This window comes from Castor canadensis, chromosome 6 (genome assembly GCF_047511655.1).
Source record: "Castor canadensis chromosome 6, mCasCan1.hap1v2, whole genome shotgun sequence".
Lineage (NCBI taxonomy): Eukaryota > Metazoa > Chordata > Mammalia > Rodentia > Castoridae > Castor > Castor canadensis.
In genome coordinates this window covers 69,482,051-69,501,811 of record NC_133391.1, presented here as the reverse complement: position 1 = coordinate 69,501,811, position 19,761 = coordinate 69,482,051, and the positions used below count along the sequence as shown (strand labels likewise).

The following is a 19,761-nucleotide window of genomic DNA, read 5'->3' as shown; positions in this document are numbered from 1 at the left end:
GAGGCTCCTGGCTTCTGTCTCTGTCCTTGTACATCCCAGCCTCTGAGTCCTTCAGCAGTGCTGTGTTCAGGCAGTAGGCAGAGAAAGGGATCAGGAAATCCTCGGGAAGCAATTCCCGGGCCTCCAGTTCCTGCATTACTTCCCAGGTCACTTTCTGGGCCTCTCCCCTGCAGCTGCCCCCCAGCTTTCCAGGTTCCTATGAAGCCAGAGGTGACCCTGTTTGGGAGGAGGTGGGAGGGAGGTAGCTTAGAGTGGGGACGCACCTGGGGCCCAAAGGGGACTGGGATTGGTGTGCATATGTCAAGTGATTGGTCCTCCGGGGAAGGGCTGTGTAAGCCACACCCCCATGCTCTCTACTAATGAAACTCAGGACAGACGGGCATTGAGTAAGCCATAGCTTCTGACAACAGTCTATAGGGCAGGCTGATGGCTCGTCATTAGTTGCTTGGGCATCTGCCCAGCTCCTAGAGATTTGGAGGCATGTCTGACGAGAGACAGGAGGCTTGTGGTGATTGCTACAGGGTGCAGTGGGGTATGGAAAGCCAAGCAAAGGATCTGAGCTGATGGCTCTGGATACAGAGGGGTCCACCGAAGGCTTCTAAGCAAATGGATGGGCAGTTGAAAGATACCTCCACAGAGACTCCCACAAAATACAGGAAAGTGAGGCCCAACACCATAGCAGTGCTTCTGGGACTCTCAGGCCCTTGTACTAGCATGCACCAGCTCTGCCAGTTCCAGGGTCCTGCATAGTGGCTCCCCAGGAATCTGTCCCACTCGTAGTCTACTTACCTTTGAGGAGCAGACCTGGCATCACACCTGGAAGCTGCATGGTATCCTGCATAATTAAACAGGAGTCAGGGCCCAAGGTAGTCAGAGGCAGTGCCAAGGCTCCCAGCCTGTACTACCTAGCCTCCTGTCCCAAGGCTGAGAGGCACCTATGGCCACAGACCCTCTCCTCTCTATTTCTAACCCTCATGTGGTCTTGACTGAGTCCTTTGCTTCTCTGAGCCTTAGTTTCCCTGTATGTACAGCAGGGACAGGGAAGTTGGGCTGGACAGTGTCCAGGAGCCTGCCAGCTCTGACAGCCTGTCCTTCAGTGACAGTTCCAATACCAGGCGCTTATCTGCCAGGACAAATATTTAGGAAAGTGTGATGAAAGCCCTGGAGGAGAAGGGGGGTGGTGTAAGCCAGAACCCAGAGAACTCCCACAGCTCCCTCTGCAAGCACAACAGGAAATGGGGCGGCTGTGGGAAGGGAAGCGGGGGAGTCGGGACTGTGGAATGTGGGGGGTGGGCCTGGCCCCCCTACTCACTCACAGCAGTGCAGAGAGGCCCGGGGGAAGGGACCAGGGTCCGGGTCCCATTGAACTTAGTAGGCTTTGAAGGTCCTTCAAAACCACTGAAGCCAAGCTCCCACCTCTACCTCAAGTGTCCAAATGGGGAAACTGAGGCTCTGAGAAGAAAGGAATTTTGCCCAAGGCTCCACAGCAGAGACTACGTAAGAGGGAACCAAAAAGAGCTGAATGGTGGAAGAGAGAAAAAGATGAGAGACAGAGTGAGAGTAGATGCATGAAACACAGTGCTAGAGGCACAGAGACAGAAACAGGGTCACAGAGACAGATAGACAGATTGAATTGGGTGGGGTCTTTACTCTATCCTTTCTGTTAGCATCTCTACCAATAGCCAGGTATGCCAAGGGACTGCCCACAGCTTCCATAGGAAGAACGCCACAGGTAGATGGGGGGTCACAGAGTAAGAAATGTGGGAAGGGACCATGTGACAAAGCGACAAGGAGACTCCTGATGCTATGGGCACACAGACTTACTTCCTGAGTGGCTGTCCAGTCTGGCCATGCCAGCTCCTGCCTAGAGTGTCCCCATTTGCCCATCTCACTCCTTCTAGTTTCCAGGGCTGGAGATCCATGCCTGAGCCCCGCAGGCTGCCTGGTATGCCATTGCTATCTTTGTGGGCTGAGCCTCCTGCTGTCACAGTGGGATGAGGCAGAGTGTACTGCCTGTTAGGGCTGCAGTCACACATCAAGGGTGGGGACAGAGGCAAGGCTCTGGTCCTGTGGACCCAAGTCTCAGCTCTGCCCAACATTCTAATAATCATTGTGGGAAAAATCTACTCTTTTCCTCCTCCCTCCCTTTGGACTGACCCACCTGAGAGTCCCCTTTTGTTTTCCTCTCCCTTGTCTGAATTGATCCAGAAGGTCAAAGCCGAGCTCTCCTGATACCCCCTCCACAGCATCTCCCATCCCTATCCTTCCTGAGCCAGCTCCTCCAGCTGGACACCAGGTCTTCTTGGGCAAGATGGAGCAGTGCCCAAGTGGAGCCAGCAGCCCCCACATAGGCCCATCTGCCCCTAGGTGGGTGCCCCTCTGGCTTCCCACTTCCTGCCAGAGATCTGGGCCAAAGAAAATCATTAGTGGCTCAGGCTGGGGGAGGGGGTCATCTCAGCCTCCCTCCCTCCCCTCCCAGCCTCCCTGGCTGGCCACACTGTTTATTATTCTAAAGGAGGAATTTCGCTGCCTGGCCAGGAGATGGGAGGTCATTGGAAGGGGGCTGGCAGGGCTCTGGAAGGCTGGGTTGGCCAGTGTGGGCTGGGACCTCATGGCATGCAGCCCCTGACCCTGCTTCTTTGTGGCAGTCCATCCTCCCCCATTCAAGCCATCTCCAGCTGGGACTGGGGCTGAGAGTGTCTCAGAGTCTCTGAGCTAGGAGGGATCCTTTTTGAATGGGCATAAAACCATGACCTAGTCACATAGAAAAGGGCTAATTCAGGTGTGGGAGAAGACACTTTGGGCAAATGAGCTCAGGAGAGTGCAGATGTTTTGGGAAGGGGATAGACACCCTAGGGGTTTTGGACTGATTTGACTTTCTGAAACAAGCATTTCAGCTTCCCTACAAGGTCCCTGATTGAATCCATTGTAAGAACAAGCGGATTTCCAGCCCATCCATACACAGAAAGGTTTGGTTGGGTCATCTCAAAGAGCTATCTATCCAAATTCAGAAAATTTGCCTTTTTATTAGCCAAAGAGAAGGTTTGAGTCTCTAAGAAGTTTCTCAATGGGTGGTTTGAGGAAGCAGGGTTGGTAAGGAAGGGATGACTTTTCTGAGACCAGAGTAACCTGATCTGTAACATCTCATTCTATGCCTGGAAAGACTCTGGCCATTTGTCACTGGCCTGCTGTGTTCATTTCAACAAGTTGTTTTGCTCTCTGAATCTCACTTTCCCCCTCTATAGGAATTGGATAATAGTCTTTCAGGTGACTTCTAGCCAAATGAACTTGGGATGTGGAACTCTAGGAGGTAGCATGGGGAAAGGTGGCATGGACAGCAAGCTAGAGAGCTAGGATGCACCAGAGTGGGGTTTGGGGCACCCAGACATGACCTTCTAGACCATTTGCATGATTCCAGACATCCCCAGTTGCTTCTCAATGTCTTATGAACCATTTTGTGCTTCCCAAAGGCTGCTGTGTCCCAACAAACCCAGGGGAGCCCAGGCAGCTGACCTGGGGTGGTGGCTTGCCTCTGACAACTTCCTTTCTTCATGGGAAGGTCTATGTTCCAGGGAAGAAGCACCTATGTCAGCACGGGTATCACAGTTAGGAGAAGGCACCCTCTACCTGACACAATGTCCTGCTCAGGAAGGAGATCCCCAAGCTACCCACTTTGTCCAGGAAGAGAGTGCTGTGTGCCAGAAAGCCTTCAGGATTCCTACTATACAGTCCAGGTCCAAAGAGGTCAGCACCCAGCTCCTCATAGTGAGGACTTCTTAGGGGAGCAGAGTGAGTCCCCCAAGCCTCACTCTGGCATGCTTGGGGAGTCATTGTCAGAACCCCAGTCTCCCCTCTTACAAGCATATACAATTCTCTGCCCCTTTCCCACTGCCTTAATCTAAATAAATCCAGTCCATCTTGGCCACATCCGCCAGCAGCAGCTTCCCTCCCTCGGGGTCCTGAGGCTCCCACGACACAAACAGGCAGGGAGGGGGGGCCTGTATCACTGCCAGTGGGGGAGGTCTGCATACAGTGAGCACATGCACACGGCGCAGATGCCTGCCTACGCGCTGGTTCACACACTCCTCAAATACATACATGTGTGCTGGCTGTGTGTGTCCAACCCCAGAGCCAGACAGGGATACAGCAGAGACTGAAGTGAGGTAGTGTGACCCTGTGCCCCCCCCTGCCCCCCGGCATTGCTTCTCTGATCACAGTGCTTATCTGGTTGGGGCTGGGTGGAGGGCAGTGGGTGGGGACTGACAGAAACAGATGGATTTGAGATGAATTTAGCTAATCAACAGAGCTTATTGATTGAATGCTGGAGGGCTGGACTGGTAGGTTTCCTGGGTGAGCCTGTATCTCTGCTTCTGGCTTGGAATACTGGGGGACAGGAGTGTGTGTGTGCTGGGGAGACAAGGATGACGCCAAAGAACAGGATTAAGAGTTGCACTAAGGGGCTGGGATGTAGCTCAGTGGTAGAGTGCATGCCTAGCATAGGAGAGACCCTGGATTATATCCCCATCACTGACAAAAATAAATGGGGCCAGAGAGTTGCCATCGAGCTGGTTTAGAATGCAAACGTTCCTCTTGGCACAAAGTGGACAATGGGGCCCTCAACTCGGAGGCAGAGAATAGGCTGAGCAGAAACAGCAGAAAGATGGGGAAAGAGGAAGCCCTGCTGTGGTTTGGGGATGGGAGATGAGGCAAGCAGCCTCAGACCAGGGATTTCTGGATAAACAAGATGCCCAGGGAGAAGGAGGTCTGGTCACAAGGTCAGAGTCTTAGAATGTTAGAGCTCCATGTCTGATGACCTTGGATCATATCTGATCCAACCCACTTCCTGTGCCCCATTGTACAGTTGGGGAAACTGAGGCTTGGAGGATAATAAGAGGAGGTCCTACTGTTTGGATGGGTTCAGGTGGCTGGTGAGGTGCTAAAGTTCACCTGAGTGGGAGTTCCTGCTGTCAGCCCCGGCTCAAAGCCCAGAGTTCAGACTACAACTCTGGCCTCTCTCCTCACAGCACACTCCTCTCACTGTTCCTGCATCTTCCCAGCCAGGCAGAGATTGGTGACAGAGATTCAGAGTAGGTGACTTGCTAAGTCCTGGCAGAAGTTGGGCAGGGAAACCAGTGTCCTGATCCATTGCTTGTCCTCTTTCTCCTCCACAGCAGGGGCGCTTCACAGCCCCTGGGACAAACTTCAGGGTGGAAATAAGGGAACCTGGGTTCTGGTCCCAGCTCTGTCATCCACTTGTGTTACAGTCCTGCCCCTCTCTGGGCCTCAGTTTCCCCATCTGTACAGGGGGTGGGAGAAGTTTCAGGTCTGGCATGAGTTGGGCTCTTGGACCCTGCTCTGGAAGGCAGCTGTGTGGACCTGGAATGCTGGGGTGGGATAGGGACGCTGGGGAGGGGCCTCAGCCAGGATGCCGTGACTCAGCTCGGAGAAGGCAGCCAGTTCCCGGCCTGAGAGTGTGGGGGCAAGAGGCATCTGAAGCCAGGGACAGAGTCCTCGCCAGCAGCTGGAGAGTTTGCTTGTGACAGCAACACGGACTGGACCTGGCAAAGAGTCCGGCCCATGTGGCCTTCTCCAAGCTGCCTGAGATATGGGTGTGATCTTGCAGCCTGGGTCAGAAAGCCTCATCCTGAGAGCCAGAGCAGTATCTGGAGGGTGGGGACATAGGAACAAGTGGAGAGAGAGAGACCTGGGTAGGGGTAAAAGCTCCCTTCCCCCCCAGTCCCATGCCCCACTTCTGTCTGTTGGATAAAGCCCAGCATGCGCTCCTACACAGTGAATCTCCCTGCAACCTCAGAAGCCCGTGAGGACTAAAGGGTGAGCAATGTGGTCCAAATCACAGAGAGGAGCTTGAATGTCTCGCCCCGCTGTCTGTAGCATGCTGCTGGTAGACCAGGGCCCTTCATGCTTCCCAGCTACCTACAAAACCCCCTGATCAAAGCAGCAGTCCAGTTAGTCAGGGCCAAGAGGGCTCTACTGCTCTGGAGGTACAAGGGGACAGAAGCTTATGGCGGGTTCCATGGATCGCCATTCTGCTTCCCATCCACACAGAATCTGCAGCCTCTGGCTGCCTCCATGCCCTCATCTTCTCCTGGTGTCTCACTTCCATCTTGCCCCTCTCACCTGTCCTCTGTCCTCACCAGAGGAACCTCTGTAACACCCTAATGATTCTGTGTCTCCCCTGGTCCCTCTGTAGCTCTCTCTGGCTCTTAGGTAAAGACCATCTTCTTAGCCCTGCCTCTAAGAACTGTCAAACACTGGCCCTGCCGCTGAGGGAGGAAGGCAAGGCTGTTGTCCTTCCAGCTCCCCAGGGCCCCTCATATGTCACTCACTATGTGCTCCTCTCCCCATGAGGCCTCCCCAGGGACACGATGGAAAGAAATGACCTATTTTCTGGAAGTCCAAAATAAAATGAAACATCTGTCTGGAACATGGCCAGGCAGATAAAGAACAGACTGATCTCCCAGCCTGAGCCCCCCTACTGCAGCACACACACCCCACCCCCAGAATGTGTGTGCCTGGGGGTGGGATGATGGCGGTCCAGCTACTTGGAACAGTGCGTGGGAAAGCACTCAGTGTGTGCCTCACGGTGCTGGGGCCCAAGGGAGGGGGCCTGGGTCCCCACACAGGCTGAGGCTGGGAACTGGCTTGGGAAGGAGGTCAGAGAGGGAGGGAGGCCCATGCGTGCCCCAGCCTGCAGCTGCCTGCTTGCCTGCCTGCCTGCCGAGCAAGCACTTCCTGCCTCCTGCGGCACCTCACTGGCCTCCCCTGCTAGGTCCCCACAGCCATGCTTCAGGCCATATGGCCTGGCTCTGCCCAGGCCCAGTGAACCCCTGGCTCCAAGCATCCTGGATCCTACTTGGGCCCTCCCTTATAAGCCCTTCCAAAAGGAACAAGGACTTAGATGGCCTTGAAGAAAACATGGATAATAATAGCTACTGCTGATTTAGGATTTACACCCACCTCCTGGGTTATGCTTCATGTGAACCATCTCACCAAGTTCTTAGACCAATCCCATGACATTGTGCCACTTTCCCATCTTATAGATGAGGAAACTGAGGCCCAGAGAGGTCAAATCATTTGCCTGAGATCACAAAGCTTGCCAGCCATGGCTCCAGTGCTCAATCCTAGGCGGACTTTCCCCTTTTAGCACACAGGCCCAACATCTATGTACTGCCTCTCAGGCAGGAGGCAATGATTGGAAGCCATCAAAAAGGAAAGCCTGAGCCTGGACAGCACAGGCTGAGGGCAGCCTGGTCCTTGCCCTGTTTCCAGACTTCCTTTACACTGTCTTTTGAAGATAGCAGTTAGAGAAAGACAGTCACGTAACTTTTCACAGAGCACTATGATCATCTCCCTCTCATAACAACGATCTCCCCACCTCATATTCAGGGCAGCTCATGATTCCAGAAGTCAGGCTACCAGAATGGTTTTATTATACTGACTGCAATATGTCTTGCTGTGTGTGTCCCCTACCTCTTGGTCTAGCCATTTACTGTCTAGCAGCCTCTCCACCCTAAACCCAGGATATCTGCTTTCTCACTCAGAGTTCTGCTGCCCCCTAATCTGAAAACAAACAAAAGCCCCAACTAATTTGGAGCCAGCCACTCTGCTAAATGAGATGATCTGGGGTTTTTGTTTGCTCTTGGCATTCCCATTTCACAGGGGAGGAAACTGAGTCTCAGGTTAGTAACTTGCCCAAGGTCACAAGGCCAATAAGCAGCAGTGCCAGGATGCAAGCTTAAGTTGGCCTGAGTCCAAAGCCTGTTTTCCTAACTGCTGTGAAGGGTTGCCTGTCTCCTGCCCAGAAACAACTCTGTCTACAGAGAATTTCTCCCCCGTGGAGCTCACCTGAATAGGTCCACACATCTATGCTCTCAGAGGCCAGAGGATCCTCCAAGGTCAGGGTGTTGCCTTGGAGAAGGGGACGGGGTGATGCTGCTAGCACAGGATTGCTTAGGTTCTCTGTGGACAGAGTTGCTTCTGGACAAGGGTCCTGCCCCAGGTAGCCCAGGTAGCTCAGAAATTTGAGAGCTAAGGTAGGGATAGAACTCAGAAGAGGTCAGCATAGTAGGTTGAGAAGAGAGGTCCTAGTGGAGGAGAATCGTGGGTCTGACCCCATCCCCTGGGATGGATTGTTCAGACCGTTGGGCTAGGTGTATGATCAACCCTGCCCCAGGTGTGCTGTGCTCAGGGTCCAGGCCTGTCCCTGGGCCCAGCATCCCTTTGCCCGGTTGTAAAGGGCCATGGCCTCCACTGCTGCAGAGTTCCAGACCTCCACCTCCCTCGGCTGCCTCCCTGCCCCCATCCTCCAGCACCTCATCTCCAGTTGATGCCATGGCAACAGAGAGCGCCAGGCCCTGGCAGCCAAAGGAGCCCCTGAGAGGGGTCCCAGGCTGGGGCTGGGGAAGGGGGTGCGGCAGGCGCAGACAAGCAAACCTTCTGTTCCTCGGGCTGCTGCCAGCCGGGATCAGCTATGGGCTGGGTGGGGGCTGCAAGGAGAATGCCTTCTCAGAGCCCAGTGGGCAGGGGGCGGCAGGCCTTGGGGCCCATTCCTACTGACCCACCAGCATGCAGCCTTCCCCCACCAGCCCAGAGCCTGCAAATCAGGCAGGGGTAGCTGGCTAATGAGAAAACCCGTCACTAATCAGTGCCAATTATAGAACATTGAGATTCCCCTCAGAGCCCTCCCGGGCAGCACATCAGGAGGAGGGAAAATGTCCACGTTTCATTTACCCCCTCACTTTCTCGGCATCTCTCCCCCCACTCCTTTCTTCAGTCTTCACCCTCTGATTCTCCCGTTGACTGTTACTTGTCCTCTCTGTGCCTCAGTTTCCTGGTCTGTAAATCAGGGCTCATCACTGAGTCATTGAAGCTATGGAGGGAGTTAACACAGCAAATGCTCAGAACAGGGCCTGGCACACAGCCCTCTGCAAAGCTAGAGGCCATCTTCTTGTTATTCATTCACTCACTCACGGGAGAATAAGTCACTCACTTAGTCAGCCTTGAGAGCACAGCCAAGACCCTGCCAGACTAGGCTTGTCAGCAATGGGATGAATGTGATAAATGAGATGGCGCAGGAAGCTCTCCCCAGAAGGGTCCCTCGGGAAGGGGGAGCTGCTGATAGTACAGGACTGACAGCAGCCCTTCGCACTGAGCACACTCAGCGACTGAGAGGCCAGCCTAGGCCCAGAGGCCAAATCTGATGCCTCCCCGTCCACAGGCTGTTCTATGCCTTTGCTTTAATGCCTCAGTTTGATTTCCACCAGTCAGGAAACACCTAGCTATTATTTGGGTTCTCTCCAAGTTCCTAATATGGGACTGAGCCTTCAGTAGGTGCTCAGTAGATGCTTACACAGCAGGGAAGATCAAATGGCTGTGTAGGTTAAGCTCTCTGGTCTTTAGGCTGGGCCTCAGCTGCCCCCTAACAACATAGGATTCATAGGCTGGGGGCTGGGATGGGCAGGCAGTGGTGACCCTTTCCCTCCAGTGAGGTGATAGGACAGGCTTGTGAGGGCAAAGCAAAGATCTGGGACCCTGAAGCCAGTGGAAATGCCTAATGCCACCTAGTGTAGGCAAATGGCATGGAGTCCAGCTAGGCTGGGTGTAGCAGTTCCAGCTTGAAGCCACTTAATCCCAGGTCCCAGTCCCAGTTCTCCTACCTAGCATTTATGCGACCTCTCTGAGATTAATTTTTCTGAGTCTTAATTTCCTGGAAAAGGCGAGAACCCCTGCCATGAAGGTTGAAATAACAAAGGGCATGTGGCACCTAATAGGGCTCAATAAATGGTAACTATTATGATTATATGATTTTTCCAGTGAAGGGCTTCCTGAGGGAGGTGGCCTTGAGCTAGACCTCCAGAGTTTAGTTGGTTCTCTGGCAGATGATGCCAGGGCAGGGTATCCCACAGGGCTGTGTGAGCAAAGCTGGGGAAGTGGAGATGACAAGGCATATGGGAGAAATGGCAGGGACAGATCTGTTAGGCCAGAAATTGAGCTCTTCAGCTAAGAAGCAGGTTATGGGCAGGGAAGGAGGGCAAGCCTTTGGGAAGGTTTTGGGTACTGGCTGAGGATTTGGGCTTTGCCCTGGAGATATCATGATGCCAACTTGTCAGGACATTAATAGTAATGGTAGGTGGCCAGTTGCTGGCTAGGCAGTGTAACACCAAGCACTGGGGAAAGTGGGTGAACTACTCCACATAGGAGAGTGTTATGAGCATTTCAAGGAAGGCTGTGGATTGATTGGGATGAGGATAGTGGTATCAGAGGCCAGTTTCCAGGATAAGGGCATCCCACACCCAGCCTAAGGCCCCTGGTAGGACAAGCTACATAATTTGTGGAACAAGTACAAAATGAAAAGGAAGGGCTCTTTGTTAAAATTATTCAGAACTTCAAGATTGTGCCTGCATGGCATTAAACCAAGTGTGGATCCCTTCTAAACATGGTGACCTCATGAGGTTGAATGCTTTTGAGGTCATCCTTGCCCCATTCATCCATCCATCCATTCATCCATGTACCAATCCATCCATGTACCAATCTATCCATGCACTAATTCATTTATTCATCTTGCCCTGAATTTATTTGCCTATTCACTATTGCAGTAGCCATTGAGCAGACAGACCCAGGCTGGAGCTGATAAGGTCAAATTACAGGTGAGATGGGAGCAGCGCACAGTCCATTGGGTCAACCCTGAGCATTTATCTTCAAGTCCAATGGAGTGTGTTGGGGAGGCTTGGGCTTCTGTGACATGAAATAAAACTAACCTGTCTCTTGGGGTCTGACTGGAATTCCCTGCCTCCTATACCTGCTTAGGCTCAGCCTCAGGAGTAGAGAAGCTAGTGTGGTCACAGCTCTTGGGGGTCCACTTTCCCAGACAGGAAAGTAACCAGGGCAGCAACAAGGAAGTGATAAAACAGCTACAAGAAGCATGGCAGGGACTTTCAAGGGCTAAAGGCAGAGGTGGATGGGCCTCTCAGGTCATTGAGCTTCTCCCTTGCCCTCCCCATCTTTATATAAGAGGAAACTAGGGCCAGAATGGAGAAGTGGCATGCCCAAAGGTTTCACGGTCCAGAAAACTACCCAGGGTAGGGGAGAGTTCCCATCCTTCATCAAGATGGTTTTGCTCCTCTTTGTCCAAAATCTTCTTCCCTAGCCTTACTCCAGGGAGACCTGGAGGCTAAGCCCTGAACTACAGAGGTAGAGCTGGGCACTCCAGTGTTTACAGTGATGATAGGGGTATGGCACCCTTGGTGGCTCAAAGGTACACCAAGGACATGAGCTCTGCACCATTACCTGTGACCTGTATAACCTGAGGCGCATCCCGCCCCTTTCCTCACCCATGAGATAGTGAATTCAAACCAAGTAACTCCAAAGTCTTTTTCATTTCTGACATTCAGGAATTTCCTGACCCTCTGGCCCTCTCAAGAGATAGTCCTGTCCATCACGGGGCGGAGAAGCTGGTATCTCTGGCAGATGAAAGGTTTGGGCACCCAAGACATCAAACGGCCCTGATCTGAAGCAGGAGAAGGAAGGGCATTAATACAATTAAAGCGGTATGCTTTGATTTTCACCTCCTTCTCCAGGCTGGGGGCTCACTACCCAGAAAACCTCTGGGAGGGGGAGCCCTGGGGCCAGGGCTGCTTCCCTGACATTCTGGACTGGAAGGCTTAGGAGGGATGTGAAGTGGGTTTCCACACTAGAAGCAGCAAGAATGTCTGGGTGAGTCTCTGAGTCCATTTTTCTCCTCACCTCTGGACCCCCCCCTCACTGGTCTGGGTCAAAATCTTCCTTCCTTTTGAAATCAGAGCCTATCCGGTTTGAGAACTCAGCACTGGAAGGGACCTCAAGGATCACACACACAGCTCCTAACAGCCTACCTCATGGGCCCTGCTCGCTTTGAGGATCCCAGGAAAACAGGCCTGTGGGCTCTGCGGGAACAGGCCGTCAGAGCTCTCCGGGAAACTAGAACATTAAGGGGCGCTTCTAATTGTTAGAAAGTTTCTCCTTCTGATAGCAAGTGAAAGTCTTCCATTAGCAGTCATTGATCCTGACCTCTTTCTCCAATATGTAAGAAAAAACCCTTTCATTGTGAAGTTAAATATGCATGATCCCTGAGTACACAGCAGGGCTTGTGCAGCTGCCAATCTGGGCTGGCGGGGCTTGGAATCCTGGAATTGTTTTAGGGCTGGGCTTGGCGATCATGGGGTCCACCTCCTTGTCCCATTGCCCGGAAGACTGAGGATCACAGTCACATGGCATCCTAGGGTTTGATGACCTCCTCTGCAATGCTGAGGGGCTCTACAGCTGAGGTACATCTTCAGGGTTTATGCTGGGCCCCTGGGCCTCACCCAACTTCACATCACGGGACTCTGGAGTCAGAAACACCCTGACAAAAATCCCAGCTCCTTTCCTCTCTAGCTATGGAACACTGGGCAACTGTCTTACCCTCTCTGGGCATTTTCTCATCTTTAAAATGGAAATTTATAACTACTTCTCAAGGTTGTTGCAATGATTAAACGAGTCCAGCAAATATTTATCAAGTCCTAATTGCTAAGGAATAGAGCAACAAATTTTGATGTAATGGACAAACACACGATTAAAATGCACATAGCAAGTGCTCAGTAAGCGCGGGTTCCTGCTGTATTGTCTTGTCCACACTGCTTCTGAGCTGAGGCGCCACAGCTGACCCTGGGAAGGGGCCACACCTCTTTCCCTCCCTACCTGCCCCTGATCCATTCCAAGGACCCACTGCCCATAGGACTTGGATATCTACAAAAAATGGGCAGGTTTTTCTGGGATGTCTGAGGACCCTTTCATTCCTTCTCCCTCCCTATCACACTTCTAGCCTGTCCTGAGCAAAATGCCAAGGGTCCCCTACTGCATGCCTGAAAGGCAGCTGGTCCCAGGGCCAGACTGTGCACTGTGTTTGGAAGATGAAGAGGGCCTTCAGAACATGCATGGCGTCCAGGCCCATTACTAGGACAGAGGCCTTTGCAAGTTGCAGATCATTTTCATAGCTAGGGGGTCTGTGCAGGTGGAGGCGGACAGAGCAACTTTCTCTTAGCCTGTGGCCCCAGGTCCACCGCAGGAAGTGCAGGAGTCAGGCTAACACCTTACACATGCTGTTTCCTCATGGAGCCCATAAGTTCACAGAGGAGGAGACTGAGGTCCAGAGAGGCAAACTGCTGGCCCAGGATCACACAGTCAGTCAGCAGCTAAGCCAGAGTTTAGCATGATCAGCTGGTGGTGTTTATCCCCAATGCCCTCCTCCTCCACATGCCCAGGAAGGTGACATGGAGGTCTGAAATTGGCCACAGTGTATGTATATCAAGCCAGGGCAAGCACGGGTCTCCTGACTCTGAATCCACCATGTTTTCTGCTGCCGCTCCACATCTGCAGGCAATTACAAGCCCAGCTCTTCTTCCCACAGAGGAGGGAGAGCCACTGATAACCATTGAGAGGAGGATGCAGACCATACAGCCTTTTTTTCCCTGAGAACCAGCCAGGGCCTGGTAGACCTTGGAGCACTTTCTGTTGGGGACGGTGCTAAACAGAAGCGGGCTCTGCAGGAAGATGGAGTCCACATTGACCAGGAGCCCCCAGGATAGCGCAGGGTTAAACTTAAATATTCTGCTAACTGTGTGACCCTGGAAAGTCTCTAGTCTCTCCAAACCCCAATTTCCTCACCTGCAAAGCGGGAGTAACAACAACATGGATTTCAAAGCCTTGCTGTGAGGATTAGGAAGTGGGTGTGACACCAGGCTCTAGGCCTAGATGGGGCCTAGATGGGGCGGGTACTAGAAATGGTGATCACCATAGGTGCTGTGGATTCAGAGCCTCCTTCCTGGAGATAGGAGAGGACTATGTGACTTCAGAACATCTTGTGGGACTTCTGCATCCTGGGAGTCACAGAAGCAAGCAGGGACACTCCTCTCTGCTCACGCTGGGAGCAATATGGTCTGTAGGAGCTTCCTAATGTTCTGGAAGGAAATCAGGCTTCAGTGAGTCCTTCCTCCCTATGCCAGCACATTTTCTCAGCCCTTCTGCCCACTCAGGACTGGGCACTGGGGCCAGAACACAGATGGTAAAACCTGGGTCTGAATAATCTCTGGTGTGCGAACAGAACAGAAACAGAGAGCCAAGCAGCAAGGCTCAGGCAGGCACCTGGAAAACTGGAGAAACCCAGGAAGACTGCCTGCAAGAGGTGAGTTGGGAGGGCCATGAGAGAAAAGTGATGAGGAAGGGCATTCCAGGCAGGGGCATGGGGAGGGCAAACGCCCACAGGCAGGATGGTACAAATTCTCTTCTGCAAATTCTGGGGCAGGTACAAAAAGCCCAAACCTAGGGCACTGTGGTAGAGGAAACTTACAGCTTCTTCAAGCTCTGCCACCTAGGAGCTGTGTGGCTACAGTTAAGTTGTCCTGTTAACGCAGAGGAAGAAACCTGTCCCTGCCTCTGGGGCAGGTGAGCGTTACAGAAGGTCTTCTCAGAGGAAGACTCAATCAGTAGCAGGCACTACTAGGAGGCGGGGCTTTCTACAGGCACTGGGATCCACAGAAGGGCTCTGGGCAGGGAGGTCGTGTGATCAAACTCAGGTTTTGGGATGGAGTGGAGAAGGGGCAGAGTCTAGAAGGAGAAGAGAATGGAGGTCTGAGCAGCTACCTAGGATGGAAGGAAATGGCTTAGCCTGTCTTCACAGAGGAGTCCTCAGATCTGACAGCAGGGTCCCAGATTCCCAGTCCCAGTGCACAATTACTGGCTTCCTAGACCCAGAATTCTGACCCAGAACTTTCCCAGCGGCTGGGGGTTTAGAAGGACATCTTAGGAATCTGGAAAATTTGCAAATCCATTTAAATCCCAAAAGGTTGCCTGGCAGTTGACTGGCCTAAAGCCAGACAGATTCTTAGAACTGAGGCTTGAGCCAAGGGACAGGGGTTAGGCCCTTTGCCTCCAGTCCTCTGCTAGGTCCTGTTCTGTGGATATACCATTTGCCATCTCTGGACTCCTCTTCCCACCCCTTAGACTGGGCTGTGCCTTGACCCCCCTTTCAGCACCCAGAAGTCTCTGGGGGGTGTTGGAAGAGGGCAGGGGGCAGCAGCCACCCACCCCAGGGGGCAAGGAAAGATCTGGCTCCTGTGGCTTGACATCACCAGCAACCGCCCAGCCTCCTCCCATCTGGTTTCATTGAAAATATTTTCCATTTTTTTTGCCTCCCCAAAGAGGTGCAGGCTGGGGCAAGGGAACAGGCATGGGACCGGCTTCCCACTCCCCACACTTACCTTACTGCCTATGGCTTCTGGGCCCCGTCGTCGCAGGCTGTTGGCTGTCACCCTTTCCAGGAAGTCCTCCTTATTGCCCTCTCCCTGTGATCAGAAGGACTTTGTTGGACCCAAAATGGGCAACAGCCGGGTAGACAGACAAGCAGGACCGTTGCAAGCTCTGGAGACCCAGGGGAAAGGAGGGGGTGTGCAGGGGTGAGGCGCGGCCCAGCCTCGCCTCACTCCCAAAGCATCCTTTGGGAGGAGCAGAGTCGCCTGGAGGGGCCGCCCTGGGTCTAGCTTGCCGTGTCGGGTAGACACAGGCTGCTGCAGGGCGGCTGGTCAAAGGGGCTGGCTCTCGCCTCCTTGGTCTCCTCCTCTCTGGCTTTAAGTTGCTCACAGAGAGATCCTGAGTCCCAGACAGGGCGGCAGGGACTGCGGCCTCGGGCAACCCTGCAGCTCACACCACTGTGGGCTTCCCGCTCCCCCCCGGCCCCCACCCACTTTGGGGGAAAGGCTGCACGGTGGCTTCTGATTGGCGCAGCTGGGGGAAGGGGGGCGAGGGGCAGAGAGGGTGGACGCGTGCGTCTGTTTTCAATTTCAGTTTTCCCCCCTCTCTTTTCTCCCAAGTTTCTTGTTTTTCTTCCTCCTTTCCCTCTGCTCCCTCCCCGTTGCCTGCTCTCTCAGGATGTAAGGGGATGTTTAGAAATTCTGCAGCCCACGCCAGCCACTGAGTCACTTTATTAAAGAATGGCCCAGCCTCACTGTCTGATGCCTGACTCTGGTGGTGGCTGCCTCTTGCCATGGCACCTGGGAGGAAGGGTCCTGTTTCTGTGCCTCAGTTTCCCCATTCATAAAGGAATGATGATCTATATATGGCCAATTCAGTCAATAGTCACTCACTGAACAATCATATTGAATGCCTACTATGTGCTAGACACTATCCTGGGTTTTGGGGTCACAGTATTAAGACACAATCTGGTGACAGGGACATTCACTAGGCAAGCAGGTACCCAGCAGGGGGGCAGGGGCCTGCAGCGCATTAGCTGAACACCTAATGGAACCCTGAGGCAATCCCATAGCACTTCAGTCACAGGGACTTAAGGCTGCTTTTGCTAAGAGCACCTACTCTTCTCTTGGGCCTGCAGCTGTCTCCTTTGCTACCTTAAACTTTGGGTCAGATTCTTGCTCAACTCTGCACGTAGACGTTAATCACCTAAGGAGTCTGTCTAAAAACTAGCAGTACCTAATTGATTAGCCTTAATTTTACCTAACCTCTCTTGTCCCTCTTCAAGGCTGAAGATACCAAGATAAGAACAATTAAGAAACCACATGTGGTAACACCTGCCTGTAATCCCAGTACTGGGGAGGCTAAAGTGTGGGGCTGTGAGTTCAAGGGCAGCCAGGGATTCATAAGCCAGTAAGATTCTCTCTCAATTAAAAAAAAAAAAAAGAGTAAGTACAATATTTTCAGGATTCCAGGAACATTAAGTCTTGCAGGTAGATCACCCACGACAGGAATGGAGGTTATGTCCCCAAGTGGGAGTGATTATCTCATGATAGGAATCAAATTGTCCCCTCAAGCAATAGAACTTCCCCAGAGCCAGCAGGACCTCACAGAACCAGACCACAGTTTGACCAAGACTAACTGTATACTTCTTGTCCCTTGTCCTAAATTCTTCTCCTATACAGCCCTGAAACTCTTGTCAGTACTCCCAAAACAGACCTTTGAACACTCCTTCCCAGTGTGACCACACTGAATTCCTTTCTTGTTCCACCATCACTCATGTCTCTGGACTTACCAAGCACTAGTGGCAGAGCCTGGTCTGTTGGGACCCTCCAGAGTTAGTCCTCTGACCAAGGACTCTGATGACACTTCTGAGAAGAGGTAACTTGGAAAGAATGGAAAGAGCCTCCAAGATGATCACTTATTTTTCAGGAGAAACTAAGTCCTAGAGGTGAATAGGCACAGAGAGAGAAAGCAATTTGCCTCCACTCACCTAGCTCATTTTCTCAAATTTCCAGGCACGCACTCTTTTTATCATCTCAAAGCCCTGGGGTACCAGGAAGGGATTATTTGACATGTTTAAAGTAACAAAAGTGAGACTCAAAAGAGTGCAGAGACCTCCAACCCAAGACCCCCATTCCAGTATAGGTTTGTGCTCCTGCCCTGCCTTCTTCCTAGGTTGCCCTGTGGCTCTTTCATGTGGTCATTCAACAAAGTATTTTTCCAAGGTCTGTTGTGTTCCATTTTGACCTCTGCTTTCGTTCTCCCCAGGCTACTAGGCTTCCTCCAGAGCCTCCAGCTGATTCTCTTCTGCGCTCACCTTCTCAGATCAAGAGATGTTTTTCTGGTCACAGATTCCTAGCCCTCAGATACCAATGGTCAATGTTCCCAAAGAGCTCAGAGGGTTGAGCAGAGCCACCCTACCCCAGTACTGTGCATCTGGGGCTTAGCTCTGCAGAGCCCGCTGCAACTCTGAGCCCCCCAGGGGCCTCTCTAGTCCCACCAGGGCCTCTGTTCACAGAGCGGGGACATTTTCTTCAGCTGAGATTCCAGGCCATCCTCAGTAATTTGTCTTTCCATCATTTCTTGGTCTCACGCAGTAGGAATTGTCCAGCAGAGCATCTGGGCTGGGCCACATGGAAGAAAGTTTCTCAGACTGGCCCAGGCCATTGGGTAGGTAATGAGTCTTCCAGGACATGGGAGTCCGGCACAGCGCTTATGGCAGCAGCGTCATAGGGGAACGTGAAGTGATTCCATGGACAACAGGTTCGGGTCTGCACAGGACTTACTATGTCAAAGACCCCATCAGAAATTTAAAACCCCTAGGTTTAATCTCCAAAAAAAAAAAAAAAGGAAAGGAGGAAGAGAGGGAGGGAGAGGAAAGAAGGAAGGAAGGAAGAGAAAAAGAAAAGGAAGACATTTATGATTCCCTTTTCTAATGTTGGACTTGGCTGTTCCGCTTGGAACCCTTGGACAAGACAGCTTGGGGGAAGCAAGGACAAGTTTCAACCCACTAGCTCCCAAAGGAGCCTTCTGGGAATGAGGACATCTAGCCCTGGACTTATTGGGAGACCCTGGATGAGTCCCTGCCTGAGCCTCAGTTTCCCCATCTGTCCATAAGAGGGTCTGGCTCTCTGTGTTGGAATGCCCATGGGTGGTTCTGTTGCAGTTTCCCTCAGAGCTGGAGTCTGGCTAGAGAGAGGAGGTTGGTGGGCCCTAAGGCAAGGGACAGCTGGGGGCCAGAGATGCAGCACAGAGGGGAGGGGGCGGTTGATGGTGGCTCCCCTGGGAAGTTGGCGGCTGCCGTTTCCGGCCAGCCCAGCAGTCCTCTGGCCCATCTGGAATCACTTAGCCACTATCACCATTAACCCTTGGTGGGCACCAGCACTGTTCCTCCTTCTCTCAGCTGAGATGTACGGTGTAGATGCAGAGCTACATAGAGAATCCCAGGGCACTCACCGAGGCCTGGGCAGAACTGTCACAATTGACAGCAGGTTCTAACCAGGGACAAAGCTTGGGTTCAAATTCCAGCTTTTCCAGTTTCAAGCTGGGTGATCTTGGGCAAGTCACTGAAATGGTTGAGCCTCAGTTTCCTGCTCTGGAGAGATAATTCAAGGACTGATTTATTAGAGTGCTGGGATTTGTACTGTCCAATGGGGGCTTAGCACAGTGCCCAGAAATGCAATTATTGAAGCTTGAGCAGCATGTCATCACTGGGAGCCTTTGGATCTCACTGCTCATTGTGTGCTCTGAAGAGGTGGGCAGAGCACATGGGCAGTGTGGCACCATTGTGCTGGCTGACATGGGCCCCGGCTCCAGGCTCCACTGTGCACAGGACAAGCCATGAGCATCTCTCATTTGTCCAGATCCCACAGGACACCCTCCCTGGGAAGGCTGGGCTGGGGAGCGGTGGGCAGTGCCTGGCGTGTGCAGAGCCCTGCCTGAGGACAGCGTTCAGAGGTCTCTGGGCTTTGGACTCAGTGCCTCCCCTCCCCACAGCTTGGTGGCATGCTCAAGGGTTCAAGGGTTCTGAGTTGGCAGGTTCAACCTAGTTCTGCCACTCCCTATAGCTGTGTGACCTTGGACAACCCACAGTCTCTGAACTCTGAGCCTCAGCACTTTGAGCTGTAAAACAGGGATATGTGCCTACCTTACAGGGCTCTGACAGGCCTGACTACAGGATGCACATAGGCATTCTGTGCAAGCCTGAGGGCAGAACAACAAAGCTCCACAAGAGGTGTCTGATCCTCAGGTGTCACGAGGAGTGGCTGTCACAGAAGTCCACAGTCAGAGCTTGGGGGAAGCCTGTCCAGCTGCTCACTTGACAGCTGACGTGGGGAGGCTGGTGATAGAAGCAGCTTATGTGAGGACTTGTGCTCGCTCAGTATCAGTCACAGACAGGATCTCCAACTGAAGCTTTGTTGGGACGCTATGTCTGTCCTCCCCCTCAAATGAGGGGCCCAGACTAATGGATCCCCCCCA

The 19,761-nt window shown here is 52.7% G+C and overlaps 1 protein-coding gene across 5 annotated transcripts in view; it reads right to left on the bottom strand.

Moving 5' to 3' along the window:
- The window catches only part of Pdgfrb (platelet derived growth factor receptor beta), a 44,094-nt gene extending 28,350 nt beyond the window's left edge, over positions 1-15,744 (bottom strand). The window contains exons 1-3 of one of the 5 annotated variants that reach the window (XM_074076659.1): positions 15,294-15,744; positions 13,829-13,994; positions 790-835 (exon numbers count right to left, since the gene is read on the bottom strand). In XM_074076659.1, coding sequence (XP_073932760.1) covers positions 790-835; positions 13,829-13,831 — 49 coding nt within the window. In that variant the 5' untranslated portion in view covers positions 13,832-13,994; positions 15,294-15,744. Of the gene's footprint in view, positions 1-789; positions 842-3,513; positions 3,584-13,701; positions 13,723-13,828; positions 13,995-15,293 lie in introns of those variants that run through there. The other 4 variants (XM_074076661.1, XM_074076660.1, XM_074076662.1 and 1 more) reach the window with 4 other exon arrangements.
- Between the last annotated feature and the right edge of the window lie 4,017 nt (positions 15,745-19,761).